This window comes from Aquila chrysaetos, chromosome 24 (assembly GCF_900496995.4).
Source record: "Aquila chrysaetos chrysaetos chromosome 24, bAquChr1.4, whole genome shotgun sequence".
NCBI lineage: Eukaryota > Metazoa > Chordata > Aves > Accipitriformes > Accipitridae > Aquila > Aquila chrysaetos.
Window position 1 is genome coordinate 4,337,764 of NC_044027.1, and position 27,820 is coordinate 4,365,583.

The 27,820-nt window shown below is 54.5% G+C and overlaps 2 protein-coding genes across 6 annotated transcripts; one reads left to right on the forward strand and one right to left on the reverse strand.

Annotated features, from left to right (window-relative positions):
* BAK1 (BCL2 antagonist/killer 1) lies at nt 1-17,145 on the reverse strand. The gene is made up of 6 exons (XM_030000465.2): nt 16,945-17,145; nt 12,720-12,839; nt 6,165-6,300; nt 5,890-6,033; nt 3,534-3,714; nt 1-3,337 (listed from the first exon to the last, which is right to left on the reverse strand). Exons 2-6 carry the CDS (start codon nt 12,805-12,807, stop codon nt 3,233-3,235), a joined length of 654 nt encoding a protein of 217 aa, XP_029856325.1. The 5' UTR covers nt 12,808-12,839; nt 16,945-17,145; the 3' UTR covers nt 1-3,232.
* On the forward strand, nt 5,970-27,820 carry LOC115335153. 5 transcript variants are annotated; one of them, XR_005931342.1, is made up of 10 exons: nt 5,970-6,077; nt 8,421-8,539; nt 10,166-10,264; nt 10,354-10,503; nt 15,831-16,695; nt 21,657-21,775; nt 22,307-22,395; nt 23,842-23,975; nt 24,294-25,885; nt 27,437-27,820. XR_005931342.1 is itself a non-coding variant. In XM_030000434.2 (6 exons), exons 1-5 carry the CDS (start codon nt 20,638-20,640, stop codon nt 25,882-25,884), a joined length of 888 nt encoding a protein of 295 aa, XP_029856294.1. In that variant the 5' UTR covers nt 20,504-20,637; the 3' UTR covers nt 25,885; nt 27,437-27,820. The 5 variants fall into 5 exon arrangements, 1 of the variants encoding a protein (XP_029856294.1); XR_005931343.1 differs by lacking the exon at nt 15,831-16,695 and having other exon boundaries at nt 10,354-11,519; XR_003921377.2 differs by lacking the exon at nt 15,831-16,695.

The following is a 27,820-nucleotide window of genomic DNA, read 5'->3' on the forward strand; positions in this document are numbered from 1 at the left end:
CCCTCGGAGCCAGCACCCTGGTGGCTGTGCCTGCAGTGCTGTTGCCATCCAGTGACAGGACACAGCACTACAGACCAGTTGCCCATTCACAGTCCCAGTTCAAGCTTTTTTCCACTTGCTCACCAGTGTCAGGAAGGCTAGGAGAGGTGAGAGCAGAGGGAGACAATATGCTGATATCCTGAGACAATCCTCCCTGCAAATCCCCTGAGAAAACGGATAAAATGGAAACTTTCCTTCGCTATAGCACCTATTTTAAAAGTTCCCTTCTCTGTCCTGGTATCTGGTATCACAGACTTTACTAAGGCTTAATCATCTACTATAAAGCTGAAAAATGTTCTTCATTTAAAGTCTGCTGGCCTTACAGCTGAATTTGGTTTGCAAGGTGAAACATTTTATCTGGAAGATGAGAATAAATTACAAGCAGCAAGGCTTTTTGTACAAGCAAAAGTTCTCTCCAATCTGTTAGAGTTCTCGGAGTGTGTCAGTAAAGTAGTGAATAAAAGCTGATATACTGTTTTCTTTCCAAGGTCCTCTGAAAAAGTCCCGCTGGAGACACAACCAAACCAGAGAACTACCCTAAAGGACAGTGACATGCCGATAACGGGACTGATTAAGAGAAAAGGAAAATGACAATTAGTCGTTCATTTTCATCGTGGCAAAAAGGCTCCATCTGGTGGTGGTGTCACCCAAAAAAGAAGGTAAGGAGTGGGGATGGGAAACTGCAGATGATACTAAGTTGGTTAGACTGGTTCACACCAGAGAAGAGTCTTGAGATCTTGAGGAAATCTCAAGATCTCCTCAACACGGGTGACCAGGTGGCACGATGGTAAATTAAGTTGCGTGTGGATAAATGCAAAGCAATAAATACATTTGCAAGGGGACAAACGAGCTCGGTGGGCATTCAGCTGCTCAAAGAGTCAGCATGGCCACAAAACCTGAGCATGGAAAATCCACTGGAGATCTGTGCTGCTCAGCACAGATAAAACAAATAAAGCAACCAAAACAGAGAGATATAGAAGAGGAATATTATAGCAAATATTTTAATGCTTTCTATTAAGCACAGTCCAGGGCATTCCACCAGGGAAAGGGATACTGCAGAAACAGTCAGGGTCAAAATGACAAGCACAGAAAGACCCTGATACGGAAACAGGCTGAAAAGTTTGCTATTCTTATGTTAAAAGAGGCAGGAACATGAGGGACGTAAGTGTTATAAAATTACGGCTGGTCCTGCAAAGCCTCTGCAGCTGCAAGGAGAAAGGATGTAAGGTGTCCTGTCTCTGTGCTTGGACAGGACGTGTAGTAACAAGCTTAAACTGCAGTGAGGGATAGGCATTGAGGGGGAAAAAAGAAATCTATCTGAAGGTAAAGATTAAGGTAAGAATCAGTGATATGGGGGAGGCAATACTGGAGGGTTTTAAAAACAGGTTAGACAGCTGTCTGTCAGGAACGCCTTTGTTACAGTGGGGCAGATGAGCTGCTCTCAGGTCTCTCTGACCCCCGCTGGGCTCTCACGGTGGTCCCCGTAGCGGGCGACACCAGGCAGAGTGCGGGTGAGCCGGGCTCTGCCCCGGTTTGGCGATCCCCATGCCGCAGAGATGAGCGGGAGCGCTGTCAGTTGTGGTCACTCAGCCCGTTTTGCGGTAGCAATACCAGGCAAGTTCCCTGCTCCGGCCATCGCGGAAAGGCCCCGGAGGGGCAGGAGGCTCAGCCTCTTTAGGGCTACGATACTGTGACTCCCGTTGTCCCAGGCTCCAGCCCAGAAGGGCTCTGTCTGAATTAGGAGAGGAGCCCAGACCTAGGACCACTGCTCATTTCCTACGGCCGAGGTCCCTCCGGCTCCCTCCCCCAGCTGGCTGACCTGCTCTAGGAGATGGGTGATGCTGGAATACGTAGGGTGAGTTTGGCTCAGACGGGGGCCAGTCACAGTTTCAAGCCTTACAGTGTCACCTGGAGTAAAAAGAACAGAGCTAAACCATGCGGTCCACGCTGGGACGCTCTCCCTATTTTATAGAAGTCAGAAAGATTTGGGATGGGAGAGTGGAGCTTGCTTCCCTCCCTCCCCCAAAAATCATGCTCAAGCATTAGTCATGAACAGAACAAGCTGAAGTCACTTCCCAAAGACGCTGGGTCCTGCTCTCTGGGCAGTTATAAAACACTGCAGCCCTGGGCTTAACCGGGGCATGCCTGCACCATCCTGCCCAGTTGAGCTCCGAAACCAAAGAGCTGATGCAGGGATGGGATGCAACTCCAGTGCCTTCCACTGAGAGCAAGGGAGACCAACTGGTCTCACTTGGGCTGCTTGTTTGCCAGCATCCAAGTCTACTGAATGGAAGCCCCCAGCAGAACTGGAGGGAGGGCAGGCAGCCAGGCAGGCTGCCTACACTGACCATTAGTAACCCCACAGCTTTTTAGTGTTTGGAAACCTGCCGGTGCTTCCTAGGTCTGCTGCTACGCAGCCTTGGAGCTCACGGGGGGCGGTGAGGCTGCACCCCAGCACCTGCATCAGCCACGGGAGAGCTGCAGGTCTCCAGGTTCGGGCTGCGGCAGGGAAAAACCTGCCTGCCGGTGCTGCCAGATGTTTCCATCGACTGTCAGAGGACAGGTAGTCCGTGTGTTTCTTTGAAAAGGGATAGGGATGCTTGTTAAAAGGAAAGAGAACGCTCAAGAACTTGGGCTCAGGATCAGAGGGAAGGTGAAAGCAAGCCCCGCATGGGCCAATGCTGGCTTGCCCCTCCAGTGACTTACAGACAACAATTGCAGCAACCAAGGCTGCAATCCCTCTTCAAATGTGGTGATGGTCTGGGCTAGAGCCGTTAGCAAATAGGGAGCTCTGCACCTGCCCCACGGAGCGGACAAGACCCACGCACTCGCACACACACACACTCGCTGGCATTATCACAACACATTTGTTCCCTCAGACTCTTGACTCCAGAGGAGCCTGTTCTGCCTCACTGCTGTGTGCCAGGACCATCACAGTGTCCTCAGCAGTTAAGTGAGGCACAAAACAGGCAACAAAGTTGAACCTTTCCCCCAGTTCTTCTCCCCATAGCTCCTGGTGGTGTCTGCATAGATGGCAGAGACCCTGGGCCCCGTGGCGGGAGGGTCACAGGTCCAAGCTGCTCTCTCTCTTGGAGGTTCCTCGAATTCCCCCCTCTCTTGGGAGACGTCAACGCAGAGCAGAGATTTGAGAGAGAGCTTGGCCGGACCCCCCCAGCCTCTGCCCCCACGTCAGTTAGGGCCTGAAGAAGCGTCGTACCACTAAATGCCCCACCATGACCAGGGCCACCACCACCAGCATGTACTTCATGTAAACATTGTCCAGCTCGAGTGCAGCCACCTGACGGGAAACAGAGAATAACCAGAGCGTGTTAGATCTGCCTGGGCCAGGTTGCTGCTCTGCCGGCACCCGGGTAACCCCACCGACCGCAGCAGTGCCGTACTCCCCGGGCTGCACCGTTCACCGGCCGGAGCACGGCTGCCTCCCCTTGTCCCCGAATTCCCCCCGGGACAGCCCCGCGCTCCCGCTGGCTCACCCATCCTCCCTGCTGGGCGATCCACTGGGCGATGCGGTTGCGGAGCATGAACTCCGAGACGTAGCGGGTGATCCAGTAGAGGAAACCCCTTGTGCCGTGCTGGTAGACGTGGATGGCCATGCGGTAGCCGAAACCCAGCAGCGCAATCACCCGGCCCCAGTTAATGCCGCTCTCGAACAAGCTGAAATGAAGCCGATGGTCTGATTAAATCACCGCCGTGGCTGGCTCAGACCTCCCTAGTCTCTGCATCCCAGGCCATGGGCTCTTGAGCGGTGCTGGTTGCAGAGCAGGGCTGGGGATGCTGTGTTAGTTCTCAGGGCGCATCCCGGCCGCGCAGACAACGTAGTCATTTTGTGGCTAAGCGACACGCGGCCGCCCATAACCAGGATGTGCTTTCGGAGCAGAACAAACACAGTCTCGGTCACAACTGCTGTTTGTCTCAGCCAGGTGGGTTAGGGATGTCCTAGGGAAAAGGAAATTTCCAAATCCTGTCTACACAGCTACAAGCTCTGAATTGCTGGAGGGGAAGCTTTGCGGTGGCCGTTGTTGACCTGCCACCTTCCTGCCTGTCCTGCCTTTCCCTGAGGTCTCCATCCGAATGCAGGGCACATCAGCTGCTTGGAGGTCCTGTGTTTTCATGGGCAAGGGTATTAAACAAGGTAAGCTGGAACTGGTGGTGGTTTAAGCCGTCAGGCTGTAGGCTGCAGCAAGCTCAGTAGCTGCTACACATGCAGCCAGGAGCAGGAACTACCACCCACCTGTCCCAGAGCATCCCTTGCCTGTGCGGTCATACCTGGAGGAGGTAAGGAAGTTTAATTATATCTAAGGACAAAGCATGTTAGAACAGGATGTTCCCTTTTCCTGCACAGACAAACCCCTCCAAGAACAAAACCTGATCCTTCCTTAGACTGAGGCTCGCAGGGGCTGGGGGGGCTCCAAAATGTGCCTACTCGATGCCTACTGCTTCTGATCCAGCTTTTGGTTGCTGTGGGCACAAACTGCATCGCCGTGGGCAGGTTTGGCACTGATTTATCTAGACCAGTTTTTGAAGGTGTTTTTCCTGGTTTTCAGCAAGGCAAGCAAGAAGGAAAAAAAAGGGAGGGGGGGAATAATAAGAAGAGTAGACTCGGGCTCTGTGTTTTAATCTGGTGCCCTGTCCTAGTGGTCCCTGTCTGCACAGCCGAAGGGAACTGTCTTCCCTGCAGAGCCCTGGCGTGGAGCTGCCACCGTGCAGGTGGCAGGGGGAGAGGGAAGTTAGAGCCAGGGAAGGAACTACAGACAAACAGGTAGCGCAAAGAGAGGGACAGAGGTTAATTTACCTGTTTGCGGTGCGTTAACCGCCTCAGGCTGGCAAAGCGGTGAAAACAGCGCAGCATGGCTTCCCAAGGACAGGGGAGCAGGAAAAGGACAGAAGAGAGGCAGTTAGACAACAAACAGTGAGCGGAGGGTGCCCAGGGACAGGGCTGTGCTCGGAGGAGCGACGGGAGCCTGGGACCTGGGAACCCAGAGACCCCGGCTTCCCTCCTGGCTCTGCCAGAGGTCTTCTACATGACCCTGGGCAAACCATTTCACGTGCGCACTTGGTTTCCCTACAGACAGAGAGAGGTGAGAACCGAACCCCTCGACAGCCACCTCGATCCAAGCCTGTACTTCAGGCAATCAGGGCTGTAAGTCGTCCAGGTGTTTGCCTTCGCTCTTCCCCCTGTTGCTGTGCTTTGCGTGGGTGAGGTGGTCACGCATCGCCTGCACGAGATGGCTACAGGTTCTGCAAGCCTGCGGAGCATCCCCTATCCTGAGAGAGTTGGATCCTGTTCCATGTGGAGCACACCAAGGGCAGCGAGTACCTGCCCATCCCCGCAGCCTGCAGCTGCGTTTGCTTTGTGCCTCTGAAAGCCTGACTCGTCAGGGCTTTCCAGCTATCGAGCAAGCGGCAGTGGGACCAGCAGCAAGTCTGCCGTGGTCCGGGGCTGGTCGTACCCCTGAAGGGGAGCTGGGACATTCACTTGGCTACTGATGCACGGGCCACGCTTCCCAGGCACGTTCCCCCAAACTTTCTGACCCCGGTCAGCTTGTGCAAGGACTGCGAGGTGATTGTCAGGTGAAGACCGTCCAAACAGTGCGCAGGAGAAAGAGCAGACAGGCAGAAAACACAGGAACTGTCACGGTGAGCTCGCTGGGAGCTCAACCCAGGGACGGTGGGTGAAGCTTGAATGGACAGGGTCTGCATACTGGGGTAGCTGCTCCGGCGTGGGGGCAAGGGTTTAACCGACTGCATTGCACCCCGTCTGACCCTTCCTTCCCCGGTCTTCTCCAGGAGAAGGCATCCAGCCCATGCTGAGGGAGCCTGTGGCCTTACCTGGAGGCTATTCTGGTGAAGTGCTCATAGACGTTCTCCTTGGTGGGCTGCAAGGATTTCAGCATGTAGCGAAACTCCGCATCGTACCGCTTATTAATGTCGTCACCGATGATGGCCAGGCGCCTTCCTACCAGGCTCCCGGTGCTGCCCAGAGGGAAGACGGCGTTATGGAGAGGTCAGCAAGACTGGTAAGCAGGACTGGGGTGGATCTGTAATAGAGCCTGGCTCAGAATGGGGTTGAGGAACGTGCATACGGTTGGTATCAGAGTTTTTACCTGCCCAGCTCCTGCTGGATCTCCACAATCTCTGGGTCCATGGGCACCTCCTCCCCTCTCTCCTCTCTCTCCTGTTGGTAGCGGTAGAAGGCATAGCTCCGAAACACCTCCTCCGTCTCCTCCACCACCTGGTCTTCTGAGAGAGATAAAAGGAAGAAAAGTCAAGGGAGAAACTCGTCTCCCCCCTTTCCCAAGTCAGAAAGAGACCATTCCCTCATTTTCAGCCTACATTTGTGCTGTTTGTATTAACTCTGGCCTTTTGCAGTAAAACAAAAAGAATCCAACATAAATTAGTTCTCAGAAAACTAATTTTTAAGCCAGTCTTTGTTCTTCAGGGCACAGGCCCACCTTTTGAATGCATTTTTGGCAAGAGACAGCTACAGGACTGTCACAACACAAACCAGATGTTCAAGTGCTTGTGCTTGGCAGCTCTGTTACCTCTTGATAAGGGGTTTGCTCAGCACAAACAAGTTCAGGAATCTCAGATTCAAACCCACACTGGAGGCAAAGCTCAGTCTAGTGCTGCCCATCAACCCTCAGCACACAATCTTTGTTTTTCAATGTCACCAACGATCTCGCCCTAGCATGGCATCAGCAATGATGTGGTGAGCAAAAGTCAGATTGGTCATTTTGGTATAATTCCTTGCCGATTCAATCACGCGTCACCGGTCTCGCAGACACCCATCAGCCCGGCAGCGGCAATGCCAGGGCAGGGTTTGCAACTTCTGCATGAGCTGCTGGCAGAGCAGAAAGGAGACGAGCTTTTGAATAACTCCTAAACTGTAGCCCAGAGAGGTGGCTCCCCATCTTGCGCTTGAAAGCAGATAAACAGCCAGGTGATAAGTTTGAACCGAATGCCTGTTCCTGCTCCTGCACACCCATTGCCACTGTGCGAGAGCGGACAGTGCTTCGCTAACAAATACCCGTGGAAGCAACAAGCCCATTGCACGGCGAGCGGGAGGCTGCAGCCGGGCAGGGGGTGAGCTGAGGCTGGTTTTGGGTGCCACAGCTTCCTTCCCCTGCTCTTGTAAACAAGCAGGGCTCGGCACGCCAGGTATTCAGGGTTCAGCGGGGGAATTCGCCCGTGCGGTAACGTCACCCGGCCCCGATAGCGCGCGAAAACCGACCCGGCTCTGCGCAAGCAGGAAACGAGTCGGAAACAACTGGCGTCGGCAAGCGCGCGCCCATCCGAAAACGGCTCGAGCTTGAGACCCCCACGCGTGTCCCCCGTGCCCACGCTGCTCGGGGAAGAGCAAGGGTCTGGATGTGGCCAGGACCTGCCCCCTCCAGAGCAGGGAGCCCCCGGCGAGGCGTTTCAGTCCCGTAGGTACCATGGTGACCGATACCTTATCACATGCATTACATAGCTCCTGGGGAAAGTACCCGGACTGTCACGGGATGTCTTTGATTACAGCTCGGTTTCAGCTGGCTCAAGAAGCAATCTGGGCTAGAGCACCAGTTCCCAAACTGATGGCAGCCCAGCTAAGTCATGCCGCAGGGCTCGGGGGGAGCTGGCCCTAAGGTCCCGGTAACAGAGTTTTTTCCAGTTTCTTTTCTAAGATGCAAACTTTGTAGGGGACAGAAACAGTATGGATGGATCAGAGCCCTGCTCATTTGACAGGGTATCACAATTCAGGGTGGAGATTCACAGCCATTAAACAAGGTGCAAAGCCCAGGTAAATGAGCTACCTGGGGGAACGTCAGAAGCGCAGGACCCTGCAAGCCCGTGGCTTTAGGTGATCATCCTGCAAGGCGTGCTGGTGACATGCAGCAGCACATCTGCACCAGCAACACCATCTAGCAGAGGTGCAGCTCACTGCAGCCAACCCAGTTAAAACCCTTTCCCAGCATGCCAGTATATCCACCCGCCAGACTGACCATGCAGTTCTCTGGCCACTGGAAATTGCATTTCCAATGCAGAGATGCTCCTGCCTGAGCAACACGCCAGAGCTGGGATGTCAGGACCTGGCCTCATGGACACAGCTGTCCTGGCAACACTGCCCCATAAAACCCTGTATCCAAGTCTCCAAAACATGCCGTGCTACTCGTCACCGAGTTTTTCCAGCTGGTCACATCTACATGGCCCACGTGCGGCTCCGGGGAGACGGGCCCAGCCCTGGATGGGGTGCGGGGAAGGGAGAGGACCCGTCGTGCAAAGACTCAGGTTACACAGAGTTTGGGTTGGGTAAATAAAGGTGAAGGGAAATGACAAGCCCTGGTCGCTGTGTTTTCAGGGGATTGTTTTTTGTTTTGCAGGAACAGGTTTATTTGGCGGTAAACAAATCCCACCTTATGAAGGAGCCAGCGGAGCCAGTGACCGCTCCACCGAGAGCCAGAAAACGAAACCGACTGACTCACAGTTTCAGTGAGACAGGGTAAACACACTGCGAGAACAAAAGAGGAAATAAGTGTACCAAAAAAAATCCCTAGTTTTAATTACCCCAAGGCGCTATTTTTAGTAACACAGGGACAGGCGAACGCACATCTTTTTCCCCCAGGTGCTAACCCACAGCACCCACTGGGACCATCTCTGGGTCTCTCCCACTCAAAGGAAGAGGATCTGGATCAAGATTCGCCTTGTGGACTCCCAGTACCGGCAGTGGAGAGGGGGAGAGCGGTTCGGAGCTCCTCTGGGATCTTTGGTCTCCCTGTGGGATCATCGGGGCCGTGTTAGGGGGCTCACGAGCTGCTGCGAACCCCCACACTGCAAGGGAGGACCTGCTCCGCTTCTGCTTCACGGAGCAGCGACCCCGTCATCCTCGGTCCCCAGCTCACCCTCAGCATCTGGACCAGACCTGCCCCAACAACCTCTTGCCTGGACCCACACTGTAGACAACATTGACCGGACCCTGGCCAGTCTCAAACGTGCAACACCTGCATTTCTGTGCAAGGTCCTTTATTTCTCATTGTTCTTGTCTCCCGCAGAGCAGCTGCGCTACAGTAAAAACTGGCAGGTCTCACCAAAGTTATCCATCAGACCTTGTTACAACTAAATAGCCTTGCTACAGACTGTAATAATGACAGATGCAACCTGGCAGCATCCCTTTCGAGCTCAGGAGACAGGCAGTAACTACACTGAGAGGTGCATCTGTTTGCACAGAGGGAGATATCCAGCCTGGAAACAGCTACTGGCTTCGAAGGGAGAAGACAGCTCTGGGGAACCAAGAACTGTCTCTGGAGATTTCTGCCTTGAGGGGAAGCTCAGCACCACCTCATGGTAGTTGCAATTCAAGCATAGGATGAGCAGTATCTGGATTTGGGTTAGCTTCCACCGGGCAAGGCAGCCCCTTGTGAACACTATCACCTGTCAATAGCAATGGAATCCAGGATCAAAGGCTGATCAACCTGACACTGCATCATGCTGGCATAATCCTGCACAGCTTGCACCCTAGAGCAAAGCTTCTAGACAGGGAAATGGAAAACTGCCGTCCCCAGAGGCGTCTGCACAGCACAAAGCCCTTCCCCTTATTCTGCTTTTTAGAACAAGTATCTTCTCACCCAAAAGAGGAGCAATATTCACAAACAGCCTCCCTGCAGAGCTAATGGGCAAACACCCTTGGCTTTAAGACAGAAATTCATCTGTCAGTGAGGGAGATGCTCTGGTCTAGATTCTGGGCTGGACTCAAGAAACCTGCTTTAATTCTGCTGTTCAGTGGTGTCCCACCAACACACCCAGAGCTACACACTTTCAGGAGGGGCTGGGGGCTGCAGCAAGGCTTTTCTCTGGTACTTTGCTGCCCAAGCTGAGACCTGTCCCATATTTGCTAATCTACTGAATTGCAAAGGGACGCTGGACCCAGTGCTCAGTGGGATGCTCAAGATGGGTGGGCATCTCAGCTCTGGCAATGTATCTTCCTCTGCCCCATCAAGTTTTTCATAAAAGACTTTTTGGGGCATCCTTTGCAGGCCAGAACAAAAGAGTCACGAGGCAATTCCATAGCAGAGTTATTTCCCAGCACAGTCATCAGAAGGATGATTTTTTTTTTTTTCTTTTAAAAAAGGAAACCACATATTGATGGGAGATGCAGTTCAACGGGAAGTCCAATACTCTTGTGTGCGTGCTGGAAATAGGAACTGCATGGGCACCAGACGGGAGAAAAGTACGTTTAAATGGTTTCGGGTGCTCTACAGAATGTATGAGAATCCAGGTTTAAACAGGCAGCTCACATTTTTCCTACTCATTTTGCAGGTGGTCTGGGAGATGAAGACACTGAGACACTCGCAGATGCATGACTAACATCCCCAAGCAACTATTTATCAGTTCATGACTTGCTTCACATGCAACATCAAGTCCAGAGCTAAGATAAACAACTAAGGACCAAATCTCACACCTCTCCAGGTATGTTACGTGAGTATTAAACACACACGGACAGATGAGAAAGCCCAGGTAATCTGAGGAAGAGAACAGTTGCCAATCTGACTCTGCAAACTGTGAGGCAGGGTGGCTGGGCTTTCCGTGCACAGCCCTGACACCCTGGACGTCCTCGCAAAGACCGACATCAAAGCTCTCTCCATCTCCCTAGTAATGATGAGTGGACATAGCAATACATCGCTTTTCTCACCAAAGTACTCTGGGATTCCAGCTAATGTGGTCCACACAGGAGCTAAGCGTGACCACATAAGCAATATTTTCATCACCTGGACTAGCCCCTCTGCAGTGCAGCGGGGGCTGAGCTGCATTTGGCATGGTTACCTGCAAGTGTGAGGACAGCCACGTCCATGGCGTGTCCCACAGATCTAAGCCTCGACGGGATTATCCAAGCCATTCCTGTAGCTGTGTGCGTACCCTGGCAGCACGTCTGAACAGGGAGGCACTGCCACCGCCATGGTACAGATGAGAACTGAAGGAGGGCAAGGTTACTTTTCTGAAGTCTGAGCCCTGTTTCCTGAGCCCAGCTCAGCACCGTTGGTCCTGGGCCTCCCACCCCATACTGCCAGGAGTATGAAGCTCCTGCCTTCGTCCACCATGCCCTAAAACCACCAGAAGTGCAAACCGCCGCCCAACCTAGACAGAAGCAGCAGCATGTTGTCCATGCCCTGAGCAACGGCTGGTAGGACGAGGGCTCAGAACGATGCTCAAGCGAGTCCTTGAGCAGCAGACAATCTCTTCACTCCCTACCGCATCCAAAGATAAACAAACAGAGCAAGCGAGCCCTAAATGAAAGCCAGGCTTAATACCTGTTGAGGAAAACCGCCTTCCACCCCGTAATCCCATAGCGTGTGTTGGTGGAAGCTCCACATTTCTGTTTCCACTGGAGTCCATGAGGCTTCTCCCTAAGAGGCACGCAGATCCCACCTCCAAATTCCTGATGGACCCCCTGAGTTTTGGGAAGCAGAGGGATGTCAGTACTGCCAGTAAGTATTTGCAAGTGTACAGGAAGCGTGACTGTACAACAGTGTGGTTAGAGCTCAGGGCCTGATCCTCTTACTGGTTTTCACATCAGCATCTCATTGGCCTCAACAGGAAATCAGCATACGTAAACAGCTGCTCTTATTTATTTCTTCTCATACCTTGTAGACTTTGGTAAGGGAAGGACAGGGTATTTTTTCTTCCAGTGTATGCACGCAGGATCTAGCTCAAATGGTACTCTGAGATGGAGAGAAGTCCAGGCAATACCAGAGTATAAATAACGTTATCAGGCCAATAAAACAGCTCTGAGCTGGATCTGAGCTCAAATACATAAGCAGTTAGGTATAGCTTCTAATCTCCATTATTGACAGAGCCACAGTGACTCAGCCTTATTTACAAGTCCACCTGCAAGCAGGTTAAGAAGTCACCCATGTTTAACAGCTTTCTGTGCAGCGGCATTTTATCATTTGGGGATGAAACGGGAGCTGAGGTTTTTCCCGGGTTCCTTTCGGCCCCGTTCCCAGTTTCACCCATTAGTGTGAAACGCAATTACACAGTCTGCTGGGCTCGGCACACAGGAGAAACGGACTGAACCGCTTCTGAATGTTGGCGAGCCATAACTTTTCATCGCTGCTATGCCAAGGCACACCGGAGACCCGATTTCATCCAGCAGCCGATGCAGCAAGACTGAAACCAACTGCCTGAGACCAGGCGCTGCTCAGCAAGACGTGTTTTTTCTCTGTGTTTTAAACATCAAGCACCTTTCGCTCTCCTGTGCTCAGGGAAGGGAAAGTCAATGACATCAGGAACCAGACGTACATCTCGCAGCCAAGCCGGGGTGATCTGCCCCACGTCCCAACCCCTGTGCCCGGTGGCACCCCGCTATGCCTGCCTCAGCCTGCCTGCCCAGAGTTGCCAGCGTACCCCAGTCCAGCAGCTCCCTCCGCGCTATTTTCTCCCTGCCTTTCAAGCCCCTCTTGCTGCCCACCGCGCTAATCCAATGCCAAGCGTCTCCCAAAAGCGTTGAGCGTGTGCTCTCCCGGTTCAGTTCAGCTTTACGGAACTGATCTGTTATCCCAGTCTTGCAAAGGGCCCTGGAGGTATGAAAAAACGCCATCTTTTCAAAGAAACACAGCAGGGGAAAAAAAAAAAAAAGAATGGGTTGAAAATGCTTCATCCCCTGAATATCACAGCAACCTTTTTACCTGAGTTGAGCTCTTGTGACAGCCTGCGCCTGTTGCTTCCCCGGCGTCTGTGGGCCCTCGGTGGGTCACCGTCGTTCCCTGAGGCCATTGCAGAGAGATGCTTGGGAGTATCAGCTTTACCTGGAATGACAAGAGACAGTAAGCGAACCAGGTTATGAGCAGCCAGAAGGGACACGGGAGCCTGGCGGCCCCTTGCTCCCTCACACAGCTCCCAGGCCAGCCTTAGGAAGCCCCTCCGGCTGAGCCAAGTGCTCAGAAGAGCAACGCTGCCTGCTTTTATCTCTGCCAGCAACCTGGCTCCTCCCTTCCCAGCACACTTGCTCCCCGATTCCTGGCCACACCAAGTCCCTTGGCTAGATTTTTTTCCTCTCTTCCTGCCTCTTCTCACTAACATGTTTGCGGACAGTCATATGCCAGAAGAGAGAAGTCACCCAACTCCCTGCCCCGCTTCGCCACCTCCCCACCCTTGCTGGAAATGTGCCCAGCTCTCCTCTGACCCACTCAGCAAGTGCCACGGGCTGCACCGGCTCTTACTCAGCCCAGACAACAGCTGCATCTGCAGTGGCTTCACGCTGGGATGAATGCAAAAAAATCACGGCACAAAGGGTTCTACGACTCCCTGGCTGCACCCGGAGAAGCGTGTCTGGGAGCTGAGTCGTGGGGCTCTGCTGCTGCCCGAAATGCTGCTGCTACCCCCACCTGCAACCACGACGGTTCAGAGCGCGGCAAGAGCAAACCGACCTGCAACCACACCGAGCTGCCGTGGCTCCCACGCGGAGCTGCAGCGACAGTGCCGATGTCTCCTGGCAAGCACCTCCGGCTTGTTTTCCACTACTTCTACAAGAGATGAGCTCTCTGTTTTCCTAAATCCTAGAGGCTCTAATTCCCCCTGTTCTTTATGTTTCTTACTCTGAGCTCCTCCCAGAATAAGAAAATTAAGTGAGAACCAAACGCATGGTTCATATCGCCCCTGAACTTCACAGGTATCCTAAGCCCAGACCTGTAGTTCAGGGCTCATCGCAGCTCCTTCACCCTTCTGCTCATCGCACTGACCTCACCCTCCGGTTTTTGCAGAGAAGGAAGTGAGGCCATGCGGTTGCCGTCAGGGTTAGAGAGAGATCACTGCAGGTCCTAGCCTGTTGTTTGGCATGCCAGTACATGTTCCCAGGCCAGACTTCTACAGGGCTGAACCGGTGGGTTTTCTGATTTGCACCAGGTCTAAATTCATGAAGACACATCAGCACCCAGAAGTTTCAACTGTATCCTGGGCAAAAATTTTAAAAAGTGCTGGTCATGGGTAAATAACCACCTATGTCAAGATTAGAAGTGCAACACGCAGTCCGAGCTTACAACCTCACACTGAAGATTATTCAAAAGAAAAAATAAATTGAGACCACAAGCAGTAATGTGAAGTACGGCCTGCAGTCAAGGTGGGGGTGGGGGCTGGAAATGCAAAGCTTATCAGCCTGACTTAGAAAGCCATCGTGTCTTTGCATAGCTGCATTCAGGGAGCCTGAGCAGCAGTGACACACAGACGGAGATGCTGTTTTTTCCTACGCACCTCCGAGGACAGGATTTCCCTTTTCCTCCCCAACCTCAAACATCCCCATCCACAGAAAAGCTGAAAACGCGATGAGGATCAGCAGTTGAGACCGAGGGTAAAGTTGGGAGGAGAGCTGGCTCCCACTAGCCCAGTTCAGCAGAGACCCAGGCTCCAGAGCTGGTCCTCTCCTTGCTCCGGGACACGCTGGAGACAGCTCAGGGAGCGCGTGGAGCGGATGCACGTGCCCCGGTCCCCTCCTCCACAGAGGAAACCCTCCCGTGCTTCCTCCGCTGCCATCCCCAGCTCCTCCTCGCGCGCGTAGCAAGGCTGCAGCTGCAGCCCACCTTGCCTAGGAAGGCCTCTGTGCCTTTCAAGAGGAAGCAAGACCAGACTCGGAGCAGCTCTCTAGAGTTCGTGGGTAAGCGAAGCAGTATGAATTTCTACTGTACTCCATGCTGCTACACCCAGAGGATGTGCTGAGCACTGGGGAGGATGCGGACGCATCCAGCCAAAGAGTTCAGCTGCCTCTGGAGCTTTTAGAGTTTGGTCTATCGGTGCAACCGACTGTGTTTCACATCAATCCGCTGCCTCTGACCCAGAGCTCAGCCACAGATAACAGGGAATTTCTGATGCAGACCTGGCTGCTTGGTATGAAGGATGGCTGGTGAGCACAGGAGTCCAGTGCCAGAGAAGCAGCTGACTCAAGTGATTCTTCACATTTGCCGTCTGCCAAACCCGTAGGAAGCAGCAGGCTGCGACTGTGGCCGTCATTTAAGAGGAACTTTCATTTTCAGTTTCCTTCTCAATATAGTTTCTTGCAGTGCTTTCTTCTCTTGCAACATGGGACATGGCAGCCCTTTTGCACATGCGCACATTTGGGACCGGCAGCTACATCCCTGTCAGCATGCTGCCGGTCCCCAACCTCCTTCCCGGGGAGCACCCTCACCTCCTACTCCTGCAAACCAAGTGAACGCCCAAGACAGCTCACTGCCAGTGTCTGCTAGGGTCACAGTGCCTTGGACCATCCTCTCCAGTATCAAGGGTGCTGCTGCCCAGATTCCTCCTGCTTTCCAGCCCAATGCCCCTTTGATTTGCCCCATTCTGCCTTTGTTACTGGAAAAGAGCAGGGAGGAGTGTTAAGGAGGATGACACCTGTACACTTAAAGACAGCCCAAGGCTCCAGGACTTGAGACGGGGCTCAGGAGAGGGTTTGGGGGAAGCTGCAGGTTACGGGGAGCAGTGTCTAATTCTCAGCAGCTGCTAAAAGATTCAGCTCCACTGTGACTTTTTGCTCTTGTAGGAGGCAGCAAAGGGTTAAAAGCAGCAGACAGCACCTAGGATGTGGATTTAGCAACTCCTCCAAGATGGCACGGGAGCCTTATCTTTATTAACTAGTACCTGCCATGCAAGCAATCAGCCTTCCTGGAACCTGCCAGCCTTCCCTAATAAAAAAAAAGACCTTTGCCTCAACTGTTTCTCAGTTCGCCCTCATCTCCTTAAAGGTCTCTGACACTTTTCCTGTGTGACCTCATGACATGCTCACCACTTCTCCCAACTTTTCTCCAAAGGAAAGTGCCTGGCTGCCGGGAAGATGGTGGGACTGGCCCAGAGAGGGAGGCAGAATTGCAAGCTGCAGGAGAGGAGAGGATGTGCAGGAGCAGCCAATTAATCCCTATGAGCAAGTCAGGCTACGGGGCTCTGAAGTCACCCCCGACGTGTTACGAAGATCCTGTTCCAGGAAATGCATGGAGCATCCTCTGGGACGAGCGGTTCACAGGTCTGGCCCTGGGCCCGTGCATGGGAGTGATTCCATCACGTGGCGTGCAGGGCAGCTAACTCTCTCCAGGACAGAGATCCCGCAGGACTCCTGTGCCCTACTGACATCCCTGCACGGACAGCGCAGAATCAGGCCCGCTCCTCCCAGCCTGCCATAGAAGAGCAAACAGGTGAGTTTGTCCAGTTTGGCCAGTTTACCCACGCAGCACGGCACCAGGGTCCAGCTGGCCCACGAGCCCCAGCAGATGCAGACAGTGCAACCAGGGTCCCCCCGCAAGCCCGCGCACCCGCGTTCCCGGAGATCCCCGGTGCTGCCGGGCGGGAAGCGGTGCGGGCGAGCCGGCAAAGCCACACGTGCCGTACCCGTGTCAGGTCACAGCCCAGCGCGGGGGGAGACGGATATCACCCCAGTACAACTCTTCCCACCGACACCTCAACCAACTTTGTCCACCCTGAACCCCCCCACTGAGCGCTGGCATGGGGATGCCGGGAGGGGCTGTCACCACCGCGGCCTTGCAAGGAGGGGGGAAACCCCCCCCACCTGGAAAAAATATTATTAAAAATGGTGATATCCCTCTTTGGGGCAACGATCAGCTCAGAGCGAGACCTTTCAGCCCTGGCCCAGCTATCGCACACACCGGAGCGCTGCTGGCTGAGGTACCCCTGCGTACTTTAACCTTCTTCACCGGGCGGTGCAGGATGAGGCCCTGCGGCTCTTCCCACCCCTCCCGCCTTGCCGGGCTCCCCCGGAGCCCGCCGGCACCCCGGGGTTCCCGGTACATCCCTCCCCCGGCTCCCGGCAACCCCGGTCGGGCCCGGTGAATAAAGATAACCCATCGCGGGGGGGAGGCTGAGGGCGATGGGGGGTGGTGGGGGGTGTCGGGGGGTTGTCTCCCCGCTACTCACCGCGTCCCGGCGAGGACCAAGCGGGCCGGGGTGTCCCTGGAAGCTAACGCATCCCGGCGGGGAGCTGCTCCATCCCCGCCGCCTCCCTTCCTGCCTCCTCCCCGGAGCGCGGCGCGGGGGAAGGAAGCGAGCAGGGCCGGGGAGGAGGAGGGAAAAGAAGGGAGAGAGAAGAAAAAAAAAAAAAAAAAAAAAAAAATAGAAACCCAACCCCAGACCATAGATGCAGCCGCGGAGCCGGGGAGGGTTTAGCTCCCTCTAGAGGCACCTTCCCCGGCCGGAGCGTGGGAAAGCGGCTGCCGTGCGGCTCTGTGCAGCGCCGAGCACCGCGGCGGGGCTGGGGGCGGGGGAAAGGGGGGGTAACGGGGCTCCTGGGGGGGCTGAGGGGCTTGGGGTGAGGCCCCGGGGCATCGCCTGGCTGCGGTTTTGCTGGGAGCGGGGTTGGGGGCTGCTCTGCTGAGCTCAGCTGTGCGGGGATGGCACGGCACAGGACATCCCGGTGCCTTGCTCGTCGTGATTCTCTGGGAGTCTTCGGCTTCTCCGTGGATTCTCCAGCGAAGTTCTGACCTTTTTGTTAAGGCTGTGGCACCTTAGCACGATCGGTTTGTCCTCCGTCAGGTTCCCTGGCAGGTAGGGCCAGGAGCCCTGTTAAATCATTATTAAGAGCATTTCTGGTTTCTAGTAGGAAACTTCGGTGTTGATCCACCAGAAAAAAAAGAGTTGCCGGTGGCAGAGGTGGTTCACCCCAAGTGACTTCGGAAATTTGAATTCCACTGAGATTAGGAAAAATCACGGTGGCTGGAGGAAAGAGCGTGATTCACCCAGGAGAGCAAGAGAGCTTCTTCGCTGGAGGTGGCTCTTTGGCTCAGCAAGCTGCCCCAGCTGCTTTTCTTCCCCTCACTCCTTGGGAGACTGCCAGGGACTTCACTCTGCTGAAAAATGCCAGATAAGCTGAGGTTTGGGGCCAGTGTAAATGCCTGACTGCTAATTATCAAATTACCTGTCTGTCCAATGGTAGGAGCACTGTTCATGCCCTGGGATGACATGCCCTGTGGGATGCTCCCTGTCCCAGAGCCAAACAGAGAGATTTTTGAATCCTTGACTTACTTGGCTGAGCTTTGCCAGGGAAAATGGGCCCCTGGCTGCAGAGGGTCCCGCTCTGGCTCCGGAGAAGCCTTCTCCCCTTGGAGGTGGGGGCTGCCGGGGACGTGGCCTTGGCAGACCTTTCTGAGCGTGGTAGCTGCACTGACACCGGTGAAAAGCAGGCTGTGGAGGGTGAAGCAAAGGATGCCTGCAGTGACTGCGGGGGCCAGGGGCCAGGAGAGATGTGCCCTGGCCAGAGATGGCTGTCAGGGAGGTAAGACTAATCATGGAGCAGAGGAAGGGGAGGAATCAGCTAACGGGGACTGGCCACATCAGCCTGGTAGCAAGGGGTCTGCCTTCCTCCCAGTGTGTACTCGCAGAGAAACTCCTGGTCCCGGTGGGGCTCGAGGTCCCACCACCAACCTTAATTCTGCATTGAGTCTTGGGGTGAGTTTTGGTGGTGAATGTAGCAACGGTGGCTGTTTGGGTCTGAATGTCCCTCCCGCTGGGTTATCCCAGTGCCCCTGCTGATCTGTGCTGGTGGTGGCTGTTCTTGTGCACAACCAGTGTGATGGATGGATGGCTTTTAGGCTGAATACCAGCACAGGCGCATCGGGATGTGCTGACGGCTGCAGGATGGATCCTCTGCTTCTCTCTGCCACATTACATCAATCTGCGCTGTTCCTGAGTCTTACCACCATTTCAGATTTAGCATCCCTTAGTATTACTTCATCAGGCAGCAGCGTTGGTGAGAACTTTTGCAAAAGCAAATCTCATCTCTAAATCCTTCTTCTTTTTTGCAAACCACTTCTCTTCCACCTCCAATACACTGCATAACACCTCTGGCATGGCTGTAGAAAAACAGCTGGGAAAGTGGTATTAGGTGAGCATCAAGTGTATGATATTTGTAGCTGCTTCTAATCACACTGAGCAGCAAAAGGTGTGGAAAATAAGCTGTGCAGGAGGCTTGGACAACTCCTCTGTGTCCACAGCAAGTGCAGCAAGGAGCTTGTGGGGTCTGAGCTGTGGGTGGGCAGCAGGGACTCGTACTGCAATGTGTCTGCAAATGGCTGCTGGAGAGTGTTAGAGAAGGGGGAGGTACCAGGAATAAAGGGAAATTAGTTTGAAAGCACCAGCTCTGTTATGGGAATGGCCAATATGGACATCAAGAAACGATGGTGGCAAGCAAGTATTTAGGAGATCATTTGATGAGTGATCTAAATCCTGCATGTGGCTCTGCTGGTGGGAGACAGCCTGCTTTGCTGTTGCAGTGGCTTTAAGATGTTGAGGCAATAGGGAAGAAATTCCCAGCTGGCTCTGTCACACTGGCTTTGCGATTGCTGATGCTGATGTGAAATGTTCCGTGCTTCCACCGGCAGCCCCTTTTGCTGGTGTAAATGAAGAGTTATATTTGGTGGTATAAGTAAGAGAGGCACGGCAGATGCAGAGAAGGACCCTCTGCTTTCAGGATTTACGTGATGTTTTAGGATGTGGTTTCACCAATTGGTTGAGGTAGTCTAATCTGTGCTGCTACTGGAAAGGGGGCTGCACTCAGCTGTGCATCCCCAGCCCTCCTCTTGTGCCAGCAAGAGCAAGGGGCTGATGTGAAAACACACTTTTTGCGGCAAGGAGGGCTGTGGTCTGTGCTTTGCAGGAGCTGTGCCCTGTGCTGGCCGCCTGAGCCCAGCGACGGCAGAGGAAAGGAAACGGGAGGGTACAGCTGGAGGGTGGGAGAATCTTGGTTTCAACCAGTCACGATGACATGGCAGTTTTAGATGAGTTTTTTTGAGGAAAAATAACCCTTCTTGCAGCCAGCAGCTTGTGGGCTAGCCGAGCCAAGGATAAGCAGACACTGGCAGAGCCAGCCAGAAGAAACTCCTAGCGTAGAAGCAAAGCTGAACTCCTAGCAGCTTGCCTCCGTGAGGGATACGTTATATCAGCGAGAGCAGCTTTATGCCAGTGTTACTGCAGCTCCAGCACGGCTCTGTTGAGTGCAGGAACATTGTGGGGAAAATCATGCCCCTGCCTGAGATTGTGGTCCTAGGAAAATACCCATCGGAAATGTGCCTGAGCGGCCGAGGGAGAAATGGGTCCTTGGGCTTGCTGCTGTTTCGGTTCCTGCCATTATTGTCATGAATGTATCGCATTGCGATGGGCAAATGCAGATGCTGCTTATTTTTAAAGCTGTTTGCTGTGCTGCTGCCTGCTGAAGGAGTAATTTTTTATCTTTCCCTCTTTGGCCATGGTACTGCGCTGCTGGAGGGGTTCCTGCATGTTTTCGTGAGCCTTCCCCCTTCCTCCCACCCTCCGAAATGTCAGGGCTAGGCCAAACTGTGGCAGAGGTGGGAATGCTGCAAGAATGAGTCGCTGTGGGTAGAAGGAAGGCTTCACCTTTTGGGGCCCGTCTTCTCCCCCAGCTCTGGGCTGTGCTTGCTCTGTATCCCCCTCCCAGCCCTGGGTTGTGCATCCTTTGCCCCCCTGGGTGACATCTTGCCCCCCCCCCCAGCCTTGTTTCAGATCCCTGCCACTGCCTCAGTGCCGCAGCTCCGGGTTCCGGGCGGTTTGGGGCCGTTTGATTCAAATTGAGCCGTTGAGCCACCAGCACTGGCACCGATGGACGCCCCAACGGCCGCTCGGGCTCCCGGCCGTCCCTCCCTGCTCCAGCTCCTCAGGAGTCTCTTTGGGCTCGGAGCACGGAGCATGTGGGGGACACAGGAGCCCAGAGCGGAGGGGCAAGAGCTGGGTGCTGTTGGGGGCCGCAGCGTCCCAGGGGAGCGGGCTGGCCAGCAGGACCCGAGCTGGGAGCCCTGGGAAGGGGGCGAGGGGGAGAGCACGGAGCCGCTGCTGGGGAAGCTGGAGGAGCTCAGCCTGGCCGGCTCCCTGGGGAGCAGCACCAGCAGAAGCTGCCTGACGCTGAGCACCAGTGACACGGAGCCGGCGGTGGCCAGTGACGTGGTGGACGCTCCTGCGGGCAGCCCAGCCCGGCAGCGTGCGGGCGGTGGGGTGGCCAGCGAGGAGGGGACAGCCGTGCCAGAAGCTTTCGGTGACAAAGCGCTGGAGACGTAAGCGTTGGGGTGGGCGGGTGGGTGACGTGGGGCCAAAAGCCCAGCTTGCTTCAGTGTCCCTGTTGAGGGAGCATGTCCTCACAGACACGGATGCCCTGGAGGGATAGGGAGAAGCCCGCTTGGCTGCATCAGCCTTGTCAGATCCCGAGCAGCCGGTGTTTTGCAGAAGGCTGCTTGTTTGGATTTTATAAACAGCTGCTCATTTGGATTTTATAAAACCCAGTTTTCCCCTTACTTCCTTAAAATATTGAAATGAGCCCAGTGTTTCCAGTAAGGCTGCAGTTGGGTTCCAGAACCCACACAGCTTCGGGACATCCTGCATCTGTTCCCACCGCTGCCTGTGCTGCTCTTACTTCCCCAAAGGTCCCCCCCAGGCGGCTCTCTACGGACCGTGGCACCCATCAGGAACCCGAGTTATAGCCCTTTGCAGTCTTTGGCCTCTCTAGGCTGCTGATAAGGGATGCAACCAGATCCAGCTGTCCTGGTGTTGCTGCTAGAGGGTCAGAAATTGCAACGCTGGTCCTGCTGGCCTTTGTTTGAAAACACCTAATTCTGCTTTGCTTCCAGGGATGGGCTCCTTCAAGGTCTGGGTGCTGATGGTGAAGATGGTACCTGTGCTGCAAGCCCCGAGCCAATGTCTTCTGTTGACTTTGATGCTGAAAGGGAGAAAGAGCAGCTCCTGAAAGGTGAGAGGATGGCTCAGAGGGAAAGGAAATCCCCCCCCTCATCCCTGAGGACTTGAGGGCTGCCTGGTGGCTGGTGTGAGAAGTCCTGAGGAATGACCGGTAGCCCTTCTCCCAGTCTGTATTCTGCTTTTTGGATATGAGGCTCGGGGCTAGTGCCGCACACTGCCTACTCGCTGCTGGCTAAATGTTGGCATCAAAGCTGCGTGTTGGAGAGGCCCAGCCGGGGGGATTGCCCAGGGAGTCAGATCACTGGGGAGAGTACCCAAGGGCCAGGGCAGAGAGCACTGAAAATTGCCCAGGAGATGTGAGGGGCTGGAGCACTTCAGCCAGCTGCCCACTGAACTCATTGCCCAGTGTGCCTGGCAATAAGTCCATTTGCTTTGGTGGTACTACAGGATCTGGACCTGGCATGGTATCCTCTTTCAGACACTCCACTGGGGGCACGTTTGATTGCTGTGCCAAGGACCATACGCAGGAAGGAAGAAGACAGCTCTGGGGAGTCACTGTTTTCTTTGGGCTTGTTTTAAACAGCAGGTGAGGGTACAGGATCCCCAAAAGCAGCGCTGTCCCAGTGGAACAGGCTCTTCAGTATGAACAGACATCGACGGACTTCACGTAAGGTTGGTGAAAGGACATGGGGCATGGGGCTAAGGCGGTGATCACTCCCAAGAAGGATGTACGTGCAGGCAGATCTAAGTGCCCTCAGGCCTTAGGAAAGGCACAAGGATAGATCAGCATGGGGGATTCTAAAACTGATCCCTGGCACTGCCAAGGCACTGCTGCGTCAGAGGCTGTGGGCTTTCAGGGGTGTCTTTGAAGTTCTTCTGTACCTCCGTGGTCCTTTCCAGCTGAGCAGGGAATGGTCTCAGGGTGCTGCTGGTCAGTGATGGGCAACACATGGTATTGGGATGTTTGCTGAGACGGGATGGATGGGAGGGAAATAGGGATAGTGGGAAGAGCCAGGCCTTTGGGATTCCCTTCCTGGTCTTTTTGCAGACCCCGCTGTAACCATGGTTGTTTAACTGGGGTAACTGGTTACCCACCAGCCCTGGAACAAGCTGTGTGTGCAGAATTAATCTTGGTGTCTCTGACAAACCTGTTCTAATAGCTCCTAGACCTCCCTAACACCTTGATCTGAAGTAGAACAAGAGTTGCCCCTGCAGACTAGGTCTTCATCCGAGATGAGGGTCAGGTCAGGGATGCTGGTGATTTCCCCAAGTAACTGCAAGACAGTACAAGCAAGCCAGAAGAGGCCATGGATGGAGCAGGATGGGCATCTCCAATCCAGACAACATAAACAGGGCAGGTTTGCAGCAGAGAAACAAATCTGCAGCAGAGCAGAGACTCCAGCTGCTCGGTCGGGGCTCTGAGAGGCGCTGAGAAAGATGCAGGAGCTGGTAAAGCTGCAGGAAGTAGCTGGGGTGGTGGACGGGTTGGTGGTTTAATAAAGCCGTTCTGCCGGTGCGTGGGTGTGGGGTGTGAATGGTGCAGCACATAGATACAAGACAAATTAGGCCCCCTCTCTGCTGGATGGTGCAGCGCATTAAATCAGCTCTTTGAGAAATGGTCAATATTTTGTTCCAGACAGCAAAGAGGGACTCCAGGGTGCTGTTTTAACAGTAACCTTGGGGAGCTGCCTGAAGCTGTTAAAAACTTGGGTTTTTAATAGATTTCCTTTCTATATGGCATAACCATGCTACAGATCCTGCCACTGCCTGGCAAAACATGGGAGACAAGAGCCAAATTAGCAGTTAGGGCGTGGGAGCCTGGAGACCAGATGTCTGCTGGGTTTTGTCACTCGCACTCCCTATGTGACACCGGGGCCAGCCTTTTCCTCTGCTTGCCTCAGTTTCCCATCTGTGCCAGGAGATATCTAATCAATTGCATGAAGCGCTCTGAGATGTCTGCATGATAAATTGACGTGGTGGGGGGAGCGGGGGGAAGAAGAGGTAGAGTTTTTTTTCAAGATCAGCTACTGGAATTAGCGTTACATCAGAATCAAGCTGTTGTAGAGAGGCATTTTGTCTACTCTGACATCATCTTTTTCTTTTTTTTTCCTGCTGCAGCCTCACGCTCCGGGAAGCTTGCTGGAGCTGGAAAGCAAAGAGGAGCCTCTTTTGAATGCAGCTGCTAATACACCTGCAACACCGGTTCTCCCTCTCCCGCCTGCAAACCCCTCTGAAGTGGTCCTGGTCGAGAGGTGAGCTGCTCCGCTCTCTCCTGCCGAGCATGGGAGCAGAATTCCCCCCCCACCGGCTCCCCCCAGCCCTTCAGCAGAGCTGCGGGAACCTGCCGGGGAGAGAAATTTCCTCGGAGCACCAGATGGCACTCTCCGACTTCCAACCGAGCTGAGCCGAGCCGGGCTAACCCAGCCGGGTGACACAGACACCCGTGGGTGTGGGGGGGGGGCCACCCTGGCTCCCTGCCCCGCGCCGGGGTCCGGGCTGGGGACAGGAGGATGGGGTGCATCGAGGGACCGTCTCTGCACGGGCCAAAGAGGTTTTCCATCAACCCACAGGTTTGGTCACCCCTCGCGGCGTGAGTGTCGGGGTGGGCAGGCTCGTCTCCTGCGAACCCTTGGCAAATCCAGGATTCCAACCCCTGCCCCGGAGCTGCTGGAGCCTGGGTGGCCGTGGGTGGCACAGTCCGGCTGTGAATCCTGGCCACGATGCCAGCAGCGCGTACATGCCGCCCACGGCTCAGTCCGGCTCACCGCAGCGTTGCTTAACTATCCGGAGGATGTGACTAAGGGAAAGTTGCTCTCTGCTCCCCTTGCTGCTCCAGAGCTGGGCTGCCCGCTGCTCCCCAGTGGGAAGGAGCTGGTCCAGCTCGCCTGGCTCCACAGCACCCGACTCAGTGGGATGCGACGGCTCTCCGGGGATGCTGTGCTACGGAGAGCGTTTGCAACTGTGAAAAGCAATAGCAACCCCCTTGTTGTTCATCAGGTTTTATCCACAGAGTTTCTTCCCGGTTCCCTCCGGGGTCGCTGGGGATGGCAAGGCGCCTCTCGCACTCGGGCAGGGTGGGAGGATGCAGGCGGTGGCAGTGCCAAGCGCCCGGGGGCCGAGGTCGGAGCATCGATGTCTCAGCTCCCCGCGGAGCACAGCCACTGTGCCAAGACCACGTGCGTCTCCACGCCGAGTTTATCACGGCCGTGCTGTCTCTGGGCTCTGGATGAAGAGAGAATATGAGGCTTCAGGCAAAGCGCTTCTCACATGCACCAGATTTATCAAATTGATTAAAAAAACCCCAACAGATCCAGGGCTTGTTCCTATAATAGCTATTGGAGCATGTTGGACGTTAATCAAACCGTCTGTTTGCCATGTCCAGAGAAGCCAGCATAAGCCAGCTTGTGTTTTTCAGGCATTGGAAGAGCTGTCAAGCTATAATCTGTTTAGGACTAAATAATTTATAAATACACCTTCTGATAATGTGGTGTATAAATATGGGAAGAGGGGGGAGGCTCTGCGACTGCCTGTATCTATCAGAGGGCTGATAAATCTGTGTGGGGGCTGAGTGTCATCGTACGAGCTCCCAGCAAGAGGAGAGGGAAGGGACTCCCAGACCTTCCTCCTTTTCACCTTTGTCCCCAGCACAGAATTGTTCTGTCCAGACCATTCTCTCCAACTTTGCCCACTAGATTTGCAGTATTTCAAATAACAGAGCTCCCATCTCTTCCCTCTGGGAGGCACACTGTGGTCTCCCGAGTATTTTTCCTAATCAGGTAAGAAAGCTAACCCATCGTGTCCTGGGTGTGAGTCCTGAAGCACAGGGGTCCTGCGAGCACCCCGAGAAGACTCTCAGGTCCTTGGCACGTCAGCACAGAGAGTGCTCAAGCGTGGCAGCAGACCGCTCTGCTGCTTCTAAGGTCCTGCAGGTCTGTGATGATGTGGCCAAGCAGTCAGTGTCTGGGGTCGATTCCTGGCTGCGAGGACACGATGAGAGTGTTATTCCAATTTGCTGTAGTACTCAGGGTGTCTGTCTCTCTGACGTATTTCTTTCTCTAACCGAGGTTTTCTGAGGACAGAGCAGCAGAAACCATTGGCTGCTTTGGGAGAAGCTGGGTACAGCTGGGAGCAAGTGGAGCGGGAACCCCTGGAAAAGGCTGAGGTCAGTTGAGAAGAGAAAAATGCCATCGGTGCACTGACATGGGACATCTCTCTTGGCACCATGTGCCACCACGGTGCCCTGTGGCCACAGCTGTATTTCTGCCTCCTCCACCGAGCCATTGTGGGACCACAGGCAAGGCTCTTTGGCCAATATGCTTAAAATTGCATAGTGTCAGGTCCATAAATCCATTTTAGAAAAGCTGGTGGCTTCTGTAGAAAAAACCCAGCACGTTTCAGTTGAGATTATTTATTAAATGAGCCTAGTTTTAAGTCTCCCCTTTGAGAAGACTGGGTCTGCACTCCCTGCCTCAGTTTCCCCTTTCATACAAGGGGTTGCATACCAGCTCCTCCCCTCCAAAGCACCTCATGGATCAGTGCCATATTTCTAAATGCCTCTGAAATCTGGGCTGACAAGGGCTCCGGGCAGTACCAGACAACTGGCTACAGAAACGCTCCATCATCGCACGGAGGAAACCTGGGGAGTTTCCAAGCCTGGCTCTGCGAAAGGCAGATCCGTGTGCTGGTTATCGCTCCTCGCTGGTGTGAGACGAGGGCAGCTGAACGCCGGGACGCTCCTCCCGAAAGCGGGGACAGCCCGGGAGAGAGGAAAAAGTGACTTCCTTCGCTCCGTGCGCAGGAAGAGCATGTCTGGGAGGTGGAGAGAGGGGTGCTGGGGGGGGCTGCCTGCCCTCGCTGCCCACCGGGCACGTGTGTGCGTGGGGGTCACTTCACAGCATCCCGTCTTCTCCCTCGTGCAAAGACCAGACGTCTCGTCTTGTCTTCAGTACCTGCAGCAGGGAGATGGGAAAGTCCCACATAGTATTGGAAAACGGAGCGTGGAGGCGGTTTCTTTGTCTCATGCCGTGCGGGCCAGGAGTTTTACCAGGTTGTTTGGTTGGTTAATTTTTTTTTTCCTCCTTGCTCGGCTTTCTCCGCAGCCGCCTCGCTCTACAGTGCGTGGGCAGGCGCAGACTTTGAGCATTTAGGAAGGCACCCAGAGTTTAATGGGGATGCTTCTCTGTCTGAACCCATCTGCCATGAGCTCCAGGGTGCGGGTCTGATCCCGAGAGCCCACACAGTAGCTCCTTTCAGCCTCTGAGGGGGTGTCTGCAAACAGATGCCGATTCATAAGCACGGTCTTCACAGGCAGATAAAGGCAGGGGCATGCCTGGCACGGCTCCCGGAGCCGCAGTCAGTGGGGAAATGCTGGTGTCCAGCTTCTCTGAGGCAGTAAATGGGGCTGGAGGCCGGAGGGGTGCAAGCAGCTGGGCGTCAGTGGGGTGTCGGGTCAAGCTTGCTTCATGCTAATGGTTGCAACGTGGCAGCATGGGTCCAGCTCTCGTAGCGAGAGATGCTGGAGGTGTCCAGAGCCCCGTGCCCCCGTGCCCCATGCTGCCCGGTGGCTGCAGGTAATGGAAGAGCCCATTTTGGGGCACGGGGCAGCACCGGGAGCCTCGTCAGGTGATGGGAGCGGGCAGCAGGGCTGGTGGGAGGCTGTGCCGCTCTGCGTCAGCCGCTTCGGTCCCTGAGGTGCGTCTTTTTCCCTCTCTAGATCCAGCTCCTGGGAGAGGTGGGGAGCAGCCCCCGACAGACCACCCCACGTCGGCAGCCCTCCCGGAGGAGAGCTCAACGCTTCGTCTTTGCTCCCCATCCCAGTACCGGGCGGGCTTAGGCTTGTCCCAAAGAGCTCCTCAGCTCCGGCTTTTTCCTCTTCTTTCCCCTATGTTTCTCTTTAATGAACGTACCACGTTTCCCTTTTTGCTTTCCCCTTTCCTGTTCCTTGGGAAGGACCTGTGAGTCTCACCCCCTGGCTGGCACAGCCTGGCTTTGGTTTGAATTTTTTTTTTTTTTTAGATTAAGCATTTAGTGTGAGTAAATTGTTCTCACTTCTCCCTCTGATCATTCACTTTCCCTTATTAAACAGTTCTGTGTTGAA

What these genes read in the sequence shown, in the direction of transcription:
- BAK1 (XM_030000465.2), bottom strand. Translation starts at nt 12,807, where the DNA reads ATGGCCTCAGGGAACGACGGTGACCCACCGAGGGCCCACAGACGCCGG. An exon ending in ATCCAGCAGGAGCTGGGCAG is followed by an intron (nt 6,034 to 6,164) that starts GTAAAAACTCTG and finishes CCCTCTGGGCAG; the next exon opens with CACCGGGAGCCTGGTAGGAA. An exon ending in TCGCCCAGCAGGGAGGATGG is followed by an intron (nt 3,338 to 3,533) that starts GTGAGCCAGCGG and finishes GTTTCCCGTCAG; the next exon opens with GTGGCTGCACTCGAGCTGGA.
- LOC115335153 (XM_030000434.2), top strand. Translation starts at nt 20,638, where the DNA reads ATGGACGCCCCAACGGCCGCTCGGGCTCCCGGCCGTCCCTCCCTGCTC. An exon ending in GAAAGAGCAGCTCCTGAAAG is followed by an intron (nt 21,776 to 22,306) that starts GTGAGAGGATGG and finishes TGTTTTAAACAG; the next exon opens with CAGGTGAGGGTACAGGATCC. An exon ending in ATCGACGGACTTCACGTAAG is followed by an intron (nt 22,396 to 23,841) that starts GTTGGTGAAAGG and finishes TTCCTGCTGCAG; the next exon opens with CCTCACGCTCCGGGAAGCTT.